The 14501-nt window shown below is 40.7% G+C and overlaps 1 protein-coding gene across 3 annotated transcripts in view; it reads left to right on the top strand.

The window, feature by feature from the left end:
* specc1 (sperm antigen with calponin homology and coiled-coil domains 1) overlaps positions 1–12322 on the top strand; it is a 64539-nt gene extending 52217 nt beyond the window's left edge. For all 3 annotated transcript variants that reach the window (XM_026327950.2, XM_026327951.1, XM_026327948.2), the window contains exons 13-15: positions 5129–5245; positions 7679–7738; positions 10643–12322. In XM_026327950.2, the coding sequence (XP_026183735.1) occupies positions 5129–5245; positions 7679–7738; positions 10643–10732 (267 nt within the window). In that variant the 3' untranslated portion in view covers positions 10733–12322. The remainder of the gene's footprint in view (positions 1–5128; positions 5246–7678; positions 7739–10642) is intronic.
* The last annotated feature ends 2179 nt before the right edge of the window (positions 12323–14501 follow it).

Here is a 14501-nt window from a genome sequence, read left to right as displayed (position 1 = left end):
CAAACAGCTTAACATCTTTAGTCATACTGTATAAATGGATCATGGTTCACATTATTCATTTAGGAAGCTAAATAATTAATATACAGCATGCATTCATAAATTGTATGTGAATACTACAAACACGCACAGTAAGTGGAGTAGATCTTACCCTGCTACACAGATGCACAATTCATTATAGTCTAATTATCTTTTATATAATAAACATTCCTATATTCATGCAGGCTGTGTCTAAGATACTGTAGGTGAGTATTTTAAAGAAAGGCTGTTAAAATCCTAAAGCATCAGCACAGTTGATCAGTGTGCACTCCTACCCTTTTTGACCCCAGTCCTTTCCACACTCTTTATCCCGTCTTGTGTGCAGAATGGGTCCATTAAATCATATCTAGAGACAGGTTGAATCTATGAAGTGCAGCAGTCCCCAGCTCTACAAGCTCTATGACCTTCCAGGTTGCCTTGTCCTCATTTCCATCATCACCCCTGCTTGGGATTTCAGCCTGTTATTGCTCATCCCTACAATTCATAGCAAGATCCATTAGGGCGTTGTCCCCCTCTCTCCCATCTTCTCTCGTCTTTTGTCCCTTCATTTCTTACTTTTTCACGTTTTTTGTTTTCTTTTCCCTTTCTCTTCCTCTGCTCTTCCTTACTCTCAGTATTTCGTTTTTACCACTTTTTCTTTCTCCTATCATTCTTGGTTCTCAGTCTTCTTGTTGCCCTATTCCTTCAGCTGCGGTGAGGTAGAGGGATTCAGTGACAAGAAATATACCGAGATGAGCTCATCAGTCAGATGACTCTCTCAAGCTTGACATGTCCTATTTTCACCCTTTAGACTGATGGATTTTTTAACAAACGGGCTTTGCGTGTGTGTCTCGGTTATCCACCATCCCTCTCTAATCCCTCGCTCGCTGCATGTTGCATTGTGCCTTTGGTTTTTACATTCTTGATCTGTGACTAAGAGCTCAATATTCCAATAATGGCACGTTGACATCTGGGTGTCAAGTGTCATTAAAGCATAATAACAGCTGCTGGACCTGACACCAGTCCAGTGGCTTTTACATGTGGCAGAGAGCGCACTACTGATGCACACAGTGTTAGACTGCTGCCTGTGCGGTCTTTAGCACCTGGCTCGTGTCCAGCTCGAATCTGAATTCCTTTTCTGAATGCTTTACAAATCTGAGGATATGTTGTCCTTGGCCTGTAATGTTCCCTATAGTCGAACAAGTAGGGCCTAAACAGTTAGTTGATTAATTGATCAACACAATAACAATCAGTTAATCATGAAAGCAAAAAATTATTTGCTGTTTCTAACGTCTCCAATGTGGGAATCTGTATATCCTTGGATTTTGGACTGTTGGTCAGACAAAGCATGTTGGTGTCAAGGAAATTTTAACAGGCATGTTTCACTCTTTTCTGGATCAATAGTGGGAAGTACTCAGTTACATTGCGAGCGAGTCAATTTTTTGGTTAACTATGTAAAATGTAACATTACCTTAAATCAGGCTAATAAAATCAAGCTAACTCCAGCCACAGAGTCCCCTCAGGGGCTCCACCTCCAGCTGTTCGCTCTCAGCTAATGTAGGAATCAAGAGCTTGTTAGCATGAGTCAAACATTGCAATGTCTTCCAGCAGCTAATACCTGCTTGACGTGTCAGTACGAGAGGAGAAATAGGCTGGAAGCTTGTTTACGTGTTTACATCTGTGAACCCCCTCCCCTTGCTTTGGCCTCCTGTGACTGGTTGGAAGGGTTAGGCTCGCTCAGAGCTTTAGAGGGGAGTATCTGTGCTAGACTGCTTTTGACAGAACTCATTGACAGCACCTCTCAGTGTTTAAAATGTTTTTAGCAGAGTATGTAATATGACAAAATGTCATTTTCATCTTAATTTAGCTTCTGATGCTGTCATAGATCTTATCTGCGTTATACTTGATTATTTTTCTCTGTTCAGGCCTCTCTCTGTACAAGCCTCTCTTTCTCTCTCACACTCTTTCTCGGAGCCCTAAAAAGCAACAGCTCTGCCTTTTGTGAGTGAGACACTTCCTGTTGCTTGATGCTGTGTTTGCTTTTCTGTGCCGGCTCCCAGAGCGCTGTTGTTGTCCACTGCTGTTTTAGCATTCATGCCTCCCCCTCTCTTTCTCCCCTGAACGAACTGCGCCACTCAAACCCCTTCCTCTCCCGCTCCCACCCTGAGCACCAGCATAACGAACACATGTTCATCCTGGAGTCGAACATGTGTTCTCCTCAGACCGCCACAACACAGAGACACGCTCTCTAACGCACATACACAAACTGCCCTCTGCAACTTCTTTTTATCAGCTTATTTGTCATTGTCTATCTTTGTCTCTGAGTCTGTGGGGTCTGACTAACCCCATATCACCCCCCTGTATATGTGTGTGTCAGTCTGCACATACATCACACACACACGCTCACAGTGCTATACTGGTGGTGCTGCTGAGCCAGCTAAGAGAGAGAAGGGGGAGTTATGAGAGGAATCTGGACTGACATGACTGTACAGGTCTGTCCTCCAGATATAACAGACAGGCAGTGACTGATGGAAGAGAGACATCAGAGACTCTTTGCTTTCAGCCTCTGCTATCCCATTAAAGTTGTTATTAATGTATATAATGACAGGAATTTCTTCATTTGTTTGACTCTATTGGTGATTGTTTTGGTTACAGTAATCATAAGTTAATGTGACTGATAAGGCCACAATATATTTCATGACAAATAATAGTCAACAAAGCCTGAACCCAGGACTAAGCATCCTGTTTGGTTTCTCTCAGATGAAGCAGCTGCTCCTTCAGATCCCTTTGTGACTACAAAAGCTCTTTGGCTTTTCCTGGTGATTCAAGTTGAACAATAATAGTCTACACTTTTCTGTGTTATGTTTTATTAGTATTCTGACAAATCACATTTAAGATCCTTGATGGTCATTGACATCGACATTAAATCAGATCCACAGTAGGAACGTGATTAAGAGGAACATAATAATACTGAGAGTGTGGAAATATTAATTACATCAAATGGGAAAATCTTTTGACAGTATCTTTCAACGAAAGTACAGCTGTGTCTGCAGCTAAGCCAGCAGCTCTGTGATGTTAAAGGCCAATGTCAGCGTATTGAAATGGTCACGTTCACGTTTCAGTCCATTCAATGTCAATTGAGATATTACAGCTTCAACCAAGATGGTGGACTGACCAATCCACTGACATCCAAAGAGCCACGCCGACACAGGGCTAAGCTGTAGGTAAAAATAAGTGAGGGATCAATATAGCTAAAGACACATTTTCATACCAGTGTCCAGGAATGGCCACAGCAACTGTCAGGTCACATCAATGAGTGTCAACTCCACAACAACAGACCAACCCTTTCTTTTGAAACAGGACATGTGTCGATGCCGCAGTTACAGTTACATCAGCTCATCTTGAAACTACGGCTGGCTTTAAGTGTAGGTAATGAGCATCCATCACACCAAAGCAGAAAAGAAAAAAGAAAATCAGAAATAACACTTGTTTTCAGCACTTTTATATAGCTCAGGCAATATTCATTACTGGAGTTTTAATTCTTGTCCTCAGGTGGTTAATTACATTCACCAAGCTTCACATGTATGGATCAGTCAGTGATTTGATTTAAAGGATGAAACTCAGCAGAGCTAGGGTCCCCAGGGCCAGGATTGACCAGTAAACACATGGCTGCACGTCCAATCTTTAGAATCACTGGAGCTTATTCTATGTGTGCACACACACAAACATACCCAGAGATATTTCATTTTAGCTCATTTTAGCTCATTTCCTTGTATCTTTCTGCTTTGTGCAAAACAGTGACAGTACAGCAGGACATCTTGTCTCATCTGGAGTAGAAAGATACAAGATCTCACCCAGGGCTGCATCACACAGCAAATACAGTATGCCCCTAAATATTCAGAACATCAGTAGAGTAAAGTCCCATGCTCCCATGGGGCCACAACAATGTCATTGTTAGAGCAAAGGAAATTTCTGTCTCTCGTCTGTGTCCACACTGAAACATCTCAACAACGACTGAATTAACATGAAATTCTGTACAAACATTCGTGGTCCACACAGAATAATCACTGCTGACTTCAGTGATTCTTTGAAATAAGTGATAATAATTGAATGACTGCAGGACAGTCCTCCCCCTGCACTGTTCTGACGTCAGATTTAAACAGCTCTGTGTCCTCCTGTAACTTTCTGAAACCAACAATGCCCACTTCACACCAAAAATGCGTTTCTAAGGCAGACTATCTGACAATGGGAGTTTGGCTTATGACCAAATACCTGCACATTAATGACACGATCACACCTGTCTTCTCATAAATCATTTCAAGTTACAACTTATAAACTTTAATGCAGTTTCAATTAATTTTGTTATATCTTAACATTTTGAACCAAATGTACATGTGTCTGCTTCGTAGGAGCTCTGAGTGTTTCCACCTGTACTTGTCAAAACACTGTAACTTTGCAGGTATATTGTGTGAATGAGTACAAGTGGCATATAGAGGCCTATGAAACCTCACAGACACATATCCGTGTGTCAGTGAGCCTCCTTAGCTATGAGCTCTACTCCCAAAGCTCATGAGAGGGATAAAAGACAAAGATACCGGAAACAACTTATCTACCTAACGGGGAGCCTGCAACGCCAAACAATGGCCCGGAGGAAGTGTTTCCTCCAAACCCTGTACTATTATCAGACCCTGAATACCCTGAATACGGTGTACAAGGTGACGATGATCTGTAAATCACAGACACACAAAAAAACTACTACTACGTGCTAATATGCATGTTGTTTACCCAGAGGAGAGATCAGAGAGTCACTGGAGGTTTAAAGTGGATCTAGTAAGAAGACCCTCCTAAAGGAAACATGACCAGGCATTAATGGACTCTGAAAGAGCCAGAACAGCATAAAATTGCATTAAATTTTAATTTTCATGTTGTTTCCTGCAGATCTATGAGTTAATGGCTTTTTCATGGGCTGTTCATGTTGTCAAAAGGCTGTTAGCACTCCAACCCAAATTACAGGCACTTTAAGCTCATTATTGTGGGTTGATATTGACTTTGTCTTGTTTGTGACTACTGTTTCTTCTCTGTGTCTGTTCCCTCCTCTTTTCTCTTTCTATAGAATATTGATGTCACCAACTTCAGCAGCAGTTGGAGTGATGGCCTGGCTTTCTGTGCCCTCTTGCACACATATCTTCCCGCCCATATCCCCTACCAGGAACTCATCAGTCAAGATAAGGTAGAAAACTGCAGGAAGACTGAACACACACACACACACACACACACACACACACACAGAGTCTCCTATACATGTAAGTTAGTGCTCAAACTAAGCTCAATAAACTATGTAAATTCAATCAGAAATCAGTGCATTTCTAGAAAAGTCGCACACCTACAACACGTTGCACACAAACTCTCTCCTTAAACCTGATATTGCACTCCTTCCACATTAGCTTCAAATCCTGGCTCACTCACTTGCTCAGATTCAGTCATCACTGAGTCATGACCCACACAAGCTTATGCATACATCCATATATAAGAAATCCTGTGTTTTGTGTCAGTTTGTATCAGTAGCTCACATGAACTGCACAGTGCATGGTGCAGATGTTGCAGGGCCCTACAAAGGTTACCCCAAGACTTTCTGACTGAATGCTTTCCTGAGAAAAGCCTTTCCTGTGTATGAGGTTGAGCTGATACAAAAACTGACTTTATTAGGACATTTATCTTTCAGGCCTCGAGCACGAATGCACAGAAGGCAGTTGCAGTTGTTTAGTGAGGTGAATTGTTCACAGTAGCTTGGCAGTGTTTACTTTGCCCCCATTTTATTATTTCTTCAATTTTGCTACAATTTTCTCTCAGATGTATAGTCTGATTGTCTGCATGTTCAGCCTCAACTCAGTCTCCCTGACTAAAAGAACTGTGTCTCCAGAAAATACCGCACATAAATCCACTATAGTGTGAGCCCGTAAATGGTGGAAATGGTCTCCTTATACAGTGTAACAGGAGGACTGAGAGGGGAACATAGAAACCCTGTAGTGCCTTGAAGCCATTTTGCCTGGGCTCATTTTTTTTTACTATAATGCTGAATATTACAGACATTATTATGGCACTGTATACATTTTATTAATAGACACTCTGAATAATGAATGTAAAATTCATATAGTCATACAATAACCGATCCTAAGCACAGGGCAGCAGCTATAGCTCTGTGCTGTCATCTTAGTAATGCAGACATGCAGGTGGTATATACATTAACTTTGCTAACAATATGGTTCCTCTCTTTCATCCTGCTACAGCATTAAAACAATAGGCAAACACCTTCGACCAGGCCTGAGACATCCTACGTGACAAATTAGCCATGTCGTGTCGGTGTGAGTGTGTAACATTAAGCTGATGACAGAGACATTGCGTGGCCCATCTCTCTGAATAATTCAATAGACGCATGTTGGCTTTAATAACTCTTGCTGAGTGACTTTCCCTGGGGCCCAAACACCCACCCACCTCCTCCCAGTATAATCTGTCCTTCCAATAATCCCATTACTGCCCTCCTTCTTTATCATAGATGGTTTTCACAAAACAGCATCATAGGTGGACTTTAGGTGCACCAGGGGAAATTTGTTCCCTCACTTAGCAGTCTACAGCTCCAAAGCTAATTATTAAGAATTTATAATTTATTAATCCATCATTCCAGCTGTGCTGATGTCCCGAGGCAGTTAATATGGTTGGTTGGCTTGGTTGTGATTGTCACGATCGGCAACCCAAGGACCTGCATGCAATTTAAAAGGCAGAGAGACTTCAACAGGCTCAAGAAATAGTGTTGATGAGTTCAGGTTTTTACCGACAGTGCTCAAATAATAATAATACTAATCATTTTTAAATTCGTCTGTTCAGTTCTCTGGGGACAAGTGATTCACCAAACCAGATTCAGTTATTATTTGATTCTACTCTCAGCCAATCAGTTTAAGTTATTCCAATGCAGCTTTATTTTGTTCTGGTGCCACAGTTTTATAAGTCAAATATGAGGATTAAATTCATGAGGGGGGCAGCATGGTGGGTGAGTGGTTAGCACTGTTGCCTCACATCAAGAAGGTTCCTGGTTTGAAACCCATCAGGGGCCTTTCTGTGTGGAGTTTGCATGTTCTCCCTGTGCTTGTGTGGGTTTTCTCCAGGTCCTCTGGTTTCCTCCCACAGTCCAAAAACATGTATGTCAGGTTGATTGGTGACTCTAAATTGCCCATAGGAGTGAGTGTGAGTGTGTGAGGTTGTTTGTCTCTATGTGGCCCTGTGATGGACTGGTGACCTGTCCAGGGTGGACCCCTGCCTTTCACCCAAAGAGAGCTGGGATAGGCTCCACCAGATCCCTGTGACCCTGGTTTAGGAATAAGCAGGTATAGATGATGGATGGATGGATGGAAATTCATGAGGTTGTTGATGAGGCTCACTGACAGGTTTGTTTTTACACAAGGTTTTTGCCCAGTATAGCTTTATACAAATGAAATATTCAGAGCATATATTATTTAACACTTTCATACTCACACAAACAAGCCAAGGCTTACAGTCTTGATTGCTTGTTCATAAATGTATCTGTGGGCTTGTTGTTGCTGTTTGGACCTCCATGTGTGGTGCAGGGACACGCAGCGTCTGAGCGTGAAATGGTTTGTTTTTTCTTCAGGTTCGGAATCTGACCCTGGCTTTCCAGGCTGCCGAGAGCATTGGCATCAAATCCTCCCTGGTGAGTTGAGCTACCACAGAACTCACGCACGCACATAACAAAGAAGGACCCTTTGATTAGACCAGTTGGAAAAAATACTCTTTGATTTGTAAACCTTCAGGATGTGAGGTTTTTAGAACAGCAATGCTCCACAACTATTTTATTTTATTGATGGTTTGCCTGTGTTATAGCACCGTGGGCTGAAAATCTACAACAATTTGCTCCAAGAGAAAATATAACCTTATATATAATTCAGCTTTGACTCTGATTAGCTTAGTTGGTTTGTGAAAACCTGAGAAATGGCTGAGTAACAAGCAGCTGCTCCATTGAAGTAATTAGACCTTGTAAGAAAATCCCTCCATGGCGTAAACAAAGCCACTTTTAACACAGTGCATCGATGATAGCAAATCTAAAGTAACAGCTAGTTTTTTTTAAAGGAATAGCTAGACGTTTTGGAAAATACACTAACAGGCCTTGCTGCATGGAGCTCCCATCTCTGCCCACTATATCTGAAACTGAGGCCTGGAGACGGTTATTTCAGCCAGACTGGACTGGACACAAGGGCATCAGCTAGTTTGCCTCTCTTAAAAAACAACACAGACATATAGGTTTTTATAAAATAAGACATCACAAAACATGACATTAACAGCATTTGCATTTGCAAGAGTCTTCAGCTGTGCAGAGGAAAAACTCCCTTTAAAAGCAAAAACCTCCAGCAGAACCGGACTCAGTTAGGGCGGCCACCTGCCTCGACCGGTTGGGGTGAGTGGATAGAGGAGAGCGAAAGGAACAGCAACAATAAACAACAAATAGACACTGCAGGTTGGTGGGACCAGTAACTGCACATCAGGGATATACAGCACCAGGACCAGGGACACCTGCAGAAGGTACAGAGAGAACAGAGAGAGAGGGAGAGAGAGGGAGAGAGCACAAAGTTAAGTTGTCCAAGAGCTTGTTTTAATACGAAGTATTTCTCCATAACTATTCAAGACAAGATAACTCATCAGTTATATTTTAGAAAAAGCATGCTTAGTGGCTGTTTATTCAACTCTTAACTGAGGCCTGTGTGAGTGAGGATCGATCAGATTTGACTGACTGTGTCCTGGCTGTCATCACACTCTAAATCCTTTTGACTAAATGTTGGTTAGTACAGGGAAATATGTCAAATCCACTTTTTTAGCAGTATTCTGCCTGCTTCACACTATTCACTGAGAAATATACAAAACTTTAAAAAGACTTTTTACACATCTGTCACACAAAATAACCAAAACTGTTCAAACTCTGGTGAACAGTGGTGTTTTCTCCCATCACTCATAGGAAGAAGCTGATTGTAAAAATATTTTTCAGGACCTTTATAAAAGTTGTTCTCCATCTCTCACACAGGTTTTGATGTGCTCTTCATTTAATTTCTTTTTTTTTTTGTTTGTTTTACTGTTTCTCCCATTCTCATATGAATATTTATATCATTACCAGTAAGACTGTGGACACTGTCCAGGTCATGTGACCAGGTCATGTGACCAGGTCATGTGAACGCCTGACACACAAACATAAGAAGCACTAGACCTTAAGGAAAAATCTGCCGCAGTCTTCCAGCCAGATGAGGACTGATGTTTTTCAGCTCAGACCCACTTTTATTGGCACTGTACATACCTGTGGCAATTATTGTCCATTTGTTAGCAGTGGCTGTGAAATACCTGAGACATGTGAGGTTTAAACTAATGTAACCACTTCTCCTCTCTGTTCTACATCTGTGCGTTTGCCCTTGTTGCTCTCTCTGTATACATGATGGCAGCTTTATGTTTTGCTGAACATAATGAAGATGAATGTATTTGGGTTTCTGCAGTTTGACTTTCTAAAGCCCAGTGAAAATCACTGCTCTGAGATGACTCTAAAAATATACAAAACAGTCCATTTGCTCTAAATGTGGACGAGCCAGCTGGAAGTGAATTAGACTTAAATTTGTCACTGAGACCAAAGTTCACATTTCTTTGTCTTATTAGTTCTCCATTACGTTCTTGTGGTTGCAAGATTGGACGTGGCAAACTTGTTCCCATGTCAGTGACTTAAAAATGCTGTAAACAAACCCGTACTGTCTCTGGCTCCCTCGCTCTAGTCCCCAGTGACACACTTTCATTTTTCACTCTTCCTTTATATGCTGCATTAAATTAACAAAACCCTTGGACAGCCCGCAGAGCAGTTCATCATCCTCCTGTAGGGAGGTTGAGACATTGTGGAAGTGGTTGTGCCGAAGCTTCTGTGTAAATCTGAGCTAATGGAAGCTGCCGTGACGCTGGCTCGATGGGAAGTCACGTGAAACCTCAGTTCACTGTCTGACTCATCACGGTCAGCTATGATTTGTCTCTGGGCGGCTGACCTGCGGCTCACACAGCTAACTGGAGATTACACTTTTTCTCAATAGTCTGAGTATCTGTTCTCAAAACACTGTGAATAATAATCACATCATTTGATACTGACCGTCAGAAAACGCCCAGTTAACCTGCAAAAGCTCAACATGTAAGTAAATATCTTTATCAGCAAGTTCAACACTGCCAGAAAAACACCACTGTCCCATAGATGTGGTCTCTGCATTTCATCTGATCTTTTACAATGCACACTAAAATCTTACTATGTATATTTGCAGAAGTTAGTTAAAGCAATCACAGTTATATTCATTGCACTTATCATGAACGACCTAATTATAATACAGCTTACCTTTATGACCACACATGTATTACAGATTTACATAAAAAACTGAATTTAAGTTAATACAATATTTGCAAAAGCTAAAGTTCAGACACAGTTGGTGAAATCTGAACAAACCAGAGGTGAAAGCTGCAGTTTTAACATTAAAACTGATTTTTTTTTTTTTTTTTTTTTTTAATACATTTGCAAACCTTCAAACTCCACTCTTTTTGTTCCTAACAGGACATTGAGGAACTCATGCAGACCGACAGGCCGGACTGGCAGAGCGTCATGCAGTACGTGTCTCAGATCTATAAGTACTTTGAGACCTGACCAGTGAGGAAGAGGAGCAGGACACAGCTGAAGAGGAGGCACTGCAGCTCTTTTTACCCCGTCGGTCAGCAGTTCGTTCACCTTCCAGACAGACTGAAGGCTGCTGCTTTAACACTCTCCCCTGTAGGAAAATGAACAGTCCTGAACCTGCTGTTTTTTGCCTCAGTTCTTGACAGTGTGCTGAGGCTCTAATTAAACAACAGTGCAGTCAAGCAACACACTGCCCTGTTCACTTTTACAAGCTTAAAGTATTGATTGAGTATCTGATCTACAGACAAATGAAAGCAGTCAGGCAGATAATGGTGCAAAATACTATTCATGCCTCGTGAGCAGTTGACAGCACAGCTGAATGGGGATTAAGAGCCGGCTCAGTATGCGTCATCCATTGGTATTGATTTAGAAAGATCAAGAAGATTTAGAAAATAATGTGACAAAAATGCAATGAAAGTTTTTTTTGTTTTGTTTTTTTCAAACATTATTTGTCAGCCGTGTCCGAACCAAGTCCCCTTGTCACCCTGTGCTGCCAATACTTTTCTGAGAGCTATTTGCTTATTATCAGTCTCTTGTGAGTCTAGTGCTCTGTGGAAATGGTCTGACCTTTGTGTTTTACACAACTTAGTGTCGTGTTCTGTCTCAGTGTGCAGTGTGGTGCCTCCTGTCAGCATGCAGTCGTGAGTGAACCACAACTGGGCCTGGTTGCTGAAATCCTGCTAAAACACACTGATCACTTCTCATACCAAGTGCTTATTGTAAACACGCTGGAGTTCAACATTGACTTCTACTTTGCAGAGCAGAGAGTATTTTGGAATGACTGATATTTTCCATCTATATTATATGTCCTGGTTTGTTCTCAAAAACAGACCGGCCGTCGCTGCCATCTGTGATGCAACACTAAAAGAATCTAACAGTGTGAGAGTCGTGGAATAGTTTTGTAGAAATATTTTTATGAATACAGATTGATCTTTATGTTTGGATTGTTTACAGCATTAAGGGTTTACTGCGCCCTCCTGTGTGGTTCCTTTTTCATCAAGCCCCAACACCTATTGTACCACAAGCTGCTTTGCAAAGTGTGTAATATCTATACGCACTTTTACATCTGAGAGTTGAGGCATGTTCTCCCTGACAGGGTTAATTTAGCCACCAAAAATCACAGAATCTAATCGTCATCGGTGACATTTTAGCTTCATTTCAGTCGGTGCATTTTTAATATTTATATCTTCTAAGCATTTTGAGGATCCAGATGTTGCCAAATTTGTTGTGTACAAGTTACCATGGTTACGTGTCTATGACAAGGAAAAAGCAGTTTATTTGTCCTTGTGCTCTGGATTCACTCCCATTTTGACTGAAATACTGATGACTGGGCTCAGTCTGAGAATTAACTCGATGGAGAACATTACTACAGCTAAATGTCTGCAGCGGAGATTTCGATGGTTGGCTGCCAACATTGATCTTCAAACCTAATCATTTCTGATGATAGCAACACAAAATCTATCCTTTAATGTTGCATCCACAGCACAACATTTTAAATGACTTTACTTTTTCATGCATGTCAGTTTTTTCATAAAAATCATTTGGTGTTTTGTTTTTGTTTTGGGGTTTTTTTTTTTTTTTTATTGCATTGTATGGTTCCATTGTCGACAAATGTGGTTCCTAAACCTGCTTTTTCCAAGAAGCTGGAATCCGACGACACAGGCAGGATGTTAATGTGAGAGACTTGATGGTGGTGCATCAGGTCAAGCAGCTAAAGCAACGTTTGAGTAAGATATTATTGCCTGCTAGAGGAAACTGATCACGAGCTGCAGCTTGTGTTTTCACAGATTCTGTACAATGTTGAGTAAAACGTAACGTTTTAAAACAAGAATTATTTTGTCTGTGTTCAGTGATTTTAAAAAAAAATGTAACACATTTCCTCATTTTCAAATTTTCTTTTCATTTGGCTTTATTGTTTTTGTCATCAATAAATATTTTCGCCATAGTTTTCATTGAAGAAATGAACACTGCTCTGTAGTGAGATTTAGACAAGCCTCCAGAGGCAGATGCTTTGAAAGACAAAAGAGCTGTTTATTTATTTACCAGATGTGCATCCTGGAGCTTGAGAATGTGGACAGAAATGTATGCACTTTTCTATTTCTGGATGTCAGCTTTGGAGGACTGTTGGATGAATATTGCTCAATAAAGGATTGTTTTTATTTTCATTAATTCCCCAGATAGGAAATAATTATGAGTCAAAACACTGATGTTTTGTCAGGCAGAAACGCTGAATCTACTCTTGTGCCTGATGTTGAAACCAAACTCAAAGCGCTCATTGTGCTTATTATTGAATAAATGTCAACTTTTCAATCATTATCTAAAAGGTTACATAGGATTGAATTTTTGTTCTTGTCCTGGAACAAAAGCAAATGACCACAGCAAATGGCTGTGATTAAAACCTATATAAATGGTAATTACATGTTTAAAGCTTGATTATACAGGTACTGGGTATTTTAAGATGTTGGATAACATTAACATCCATGTTTGACACCTGATGGAACCAGCCTTACACTAAGGCATTTGTTGAAAAATGACAAAACTACATGTTTCTAGAGTAGTTTAGACCTCTTTAAAAAGGTTAGCTGGAATGACAAAGGAGGATTTGGTGTGAAACACTGCCTTGGAGAGCATTGAAGGGGACAGGGGTTCAAATTGGTCAAACACAGCTGGGCCTGCAAATACACCACAAGTTATTTCTGAGGTCCTTTTTGGTTCCCCAGAGAAACATTTGACTGGTGAAACCTTTTTTATGAAATGGTTGAGAAATTCCTAATAGATCACGAGGGACATATCTGAGAAGATGGAAGAGATGGGCTAACTACAGAACAGATGGTGGTCCATTCATTATCTATACCCATTTATTCCTATTTAGGGTCACTGGGATCTGTCCAGTGCTGTGTGTCGCTGGTTGGACTGACACAAACTTGCTGTGAGTAGAGGCAACTCACTGATGGTGTTAAGCTCTATATAGGCAGTGCTGAACATAGATACTGCTAATATATAAAAGACAAGCCCAGTCCTTCAAAGTTTGTCAACTTACTTTCTCTGGTTACACCTTGGTCCCCAATTCACTGAGCAGGACTGTGGTGAACATTCTGCTTTAGTACGGTAAGGTGTGAAAATGATGCCTTACTATAGTATGTGGTGAAAAATAGTGCCAAAGTATAATATGTCATGAAATCTACTATTTAATCCAGTATGACAAAAAAATAACAATGTGGTGAAAATTATGGATAAGTATAGTATGTTATTAAATAATTCATTATAATATGTCGTTATTTTTCCTTGAGATAATGTCACATAAAAATCATACCTCACTAGAGTATGTGGTGAAAATGATGTATCAATACAAATATGTGTTGGTGCAGTATGTTTCCTTATAGTACTATGGTATGAAAAGTCTTACTATAGTATGTGGTGAGGGTCTGCCTTAGCACATGCCACTGAAATGACGCCATCGTACAGTATGGCATGAAAATCATGCCTGAGCTGATGAAAACACATGTAGGCTACATTAGTATGGTGCAACATGAAAACTGGATTATGTGGGGACATTATGTCTTTGTGCTTGAGGAACATTAGACTTTACTGCAGCATGTCTTCATATTTTATACTAAAAGTCACCACTTTCTGCACAAGCTGCTGTTGGTAAATGTGTGTTTTAGTGTGTTTTACAGTTAGAGCAGTAAAGTGCTCTTGTGGTTTTACTCCAAAAGTGACTTTCACATGTTCTCCTCAT

The sequence above is a fragment of the Mastacembelus armatus genome, chromosome 14 (genome assembly GCF_900324485.2).
Source record: "Mastacembelus armatus chromosome 14, fMasArm1.2, whole genome shotgun sequence".
Taxonomy (NCBI): Eukaryota; Metazoa; Chordata; class Actinopteri; order Synbranchiformes; family Mastacembelidae; genus Mastacembelus; species Mastacembelus armatus.
The sequence above is the reverse complement of the archived record's forward strand: the minus strand, read 5'-3'. Positions and strand labels throughout refer to the sequence as shown.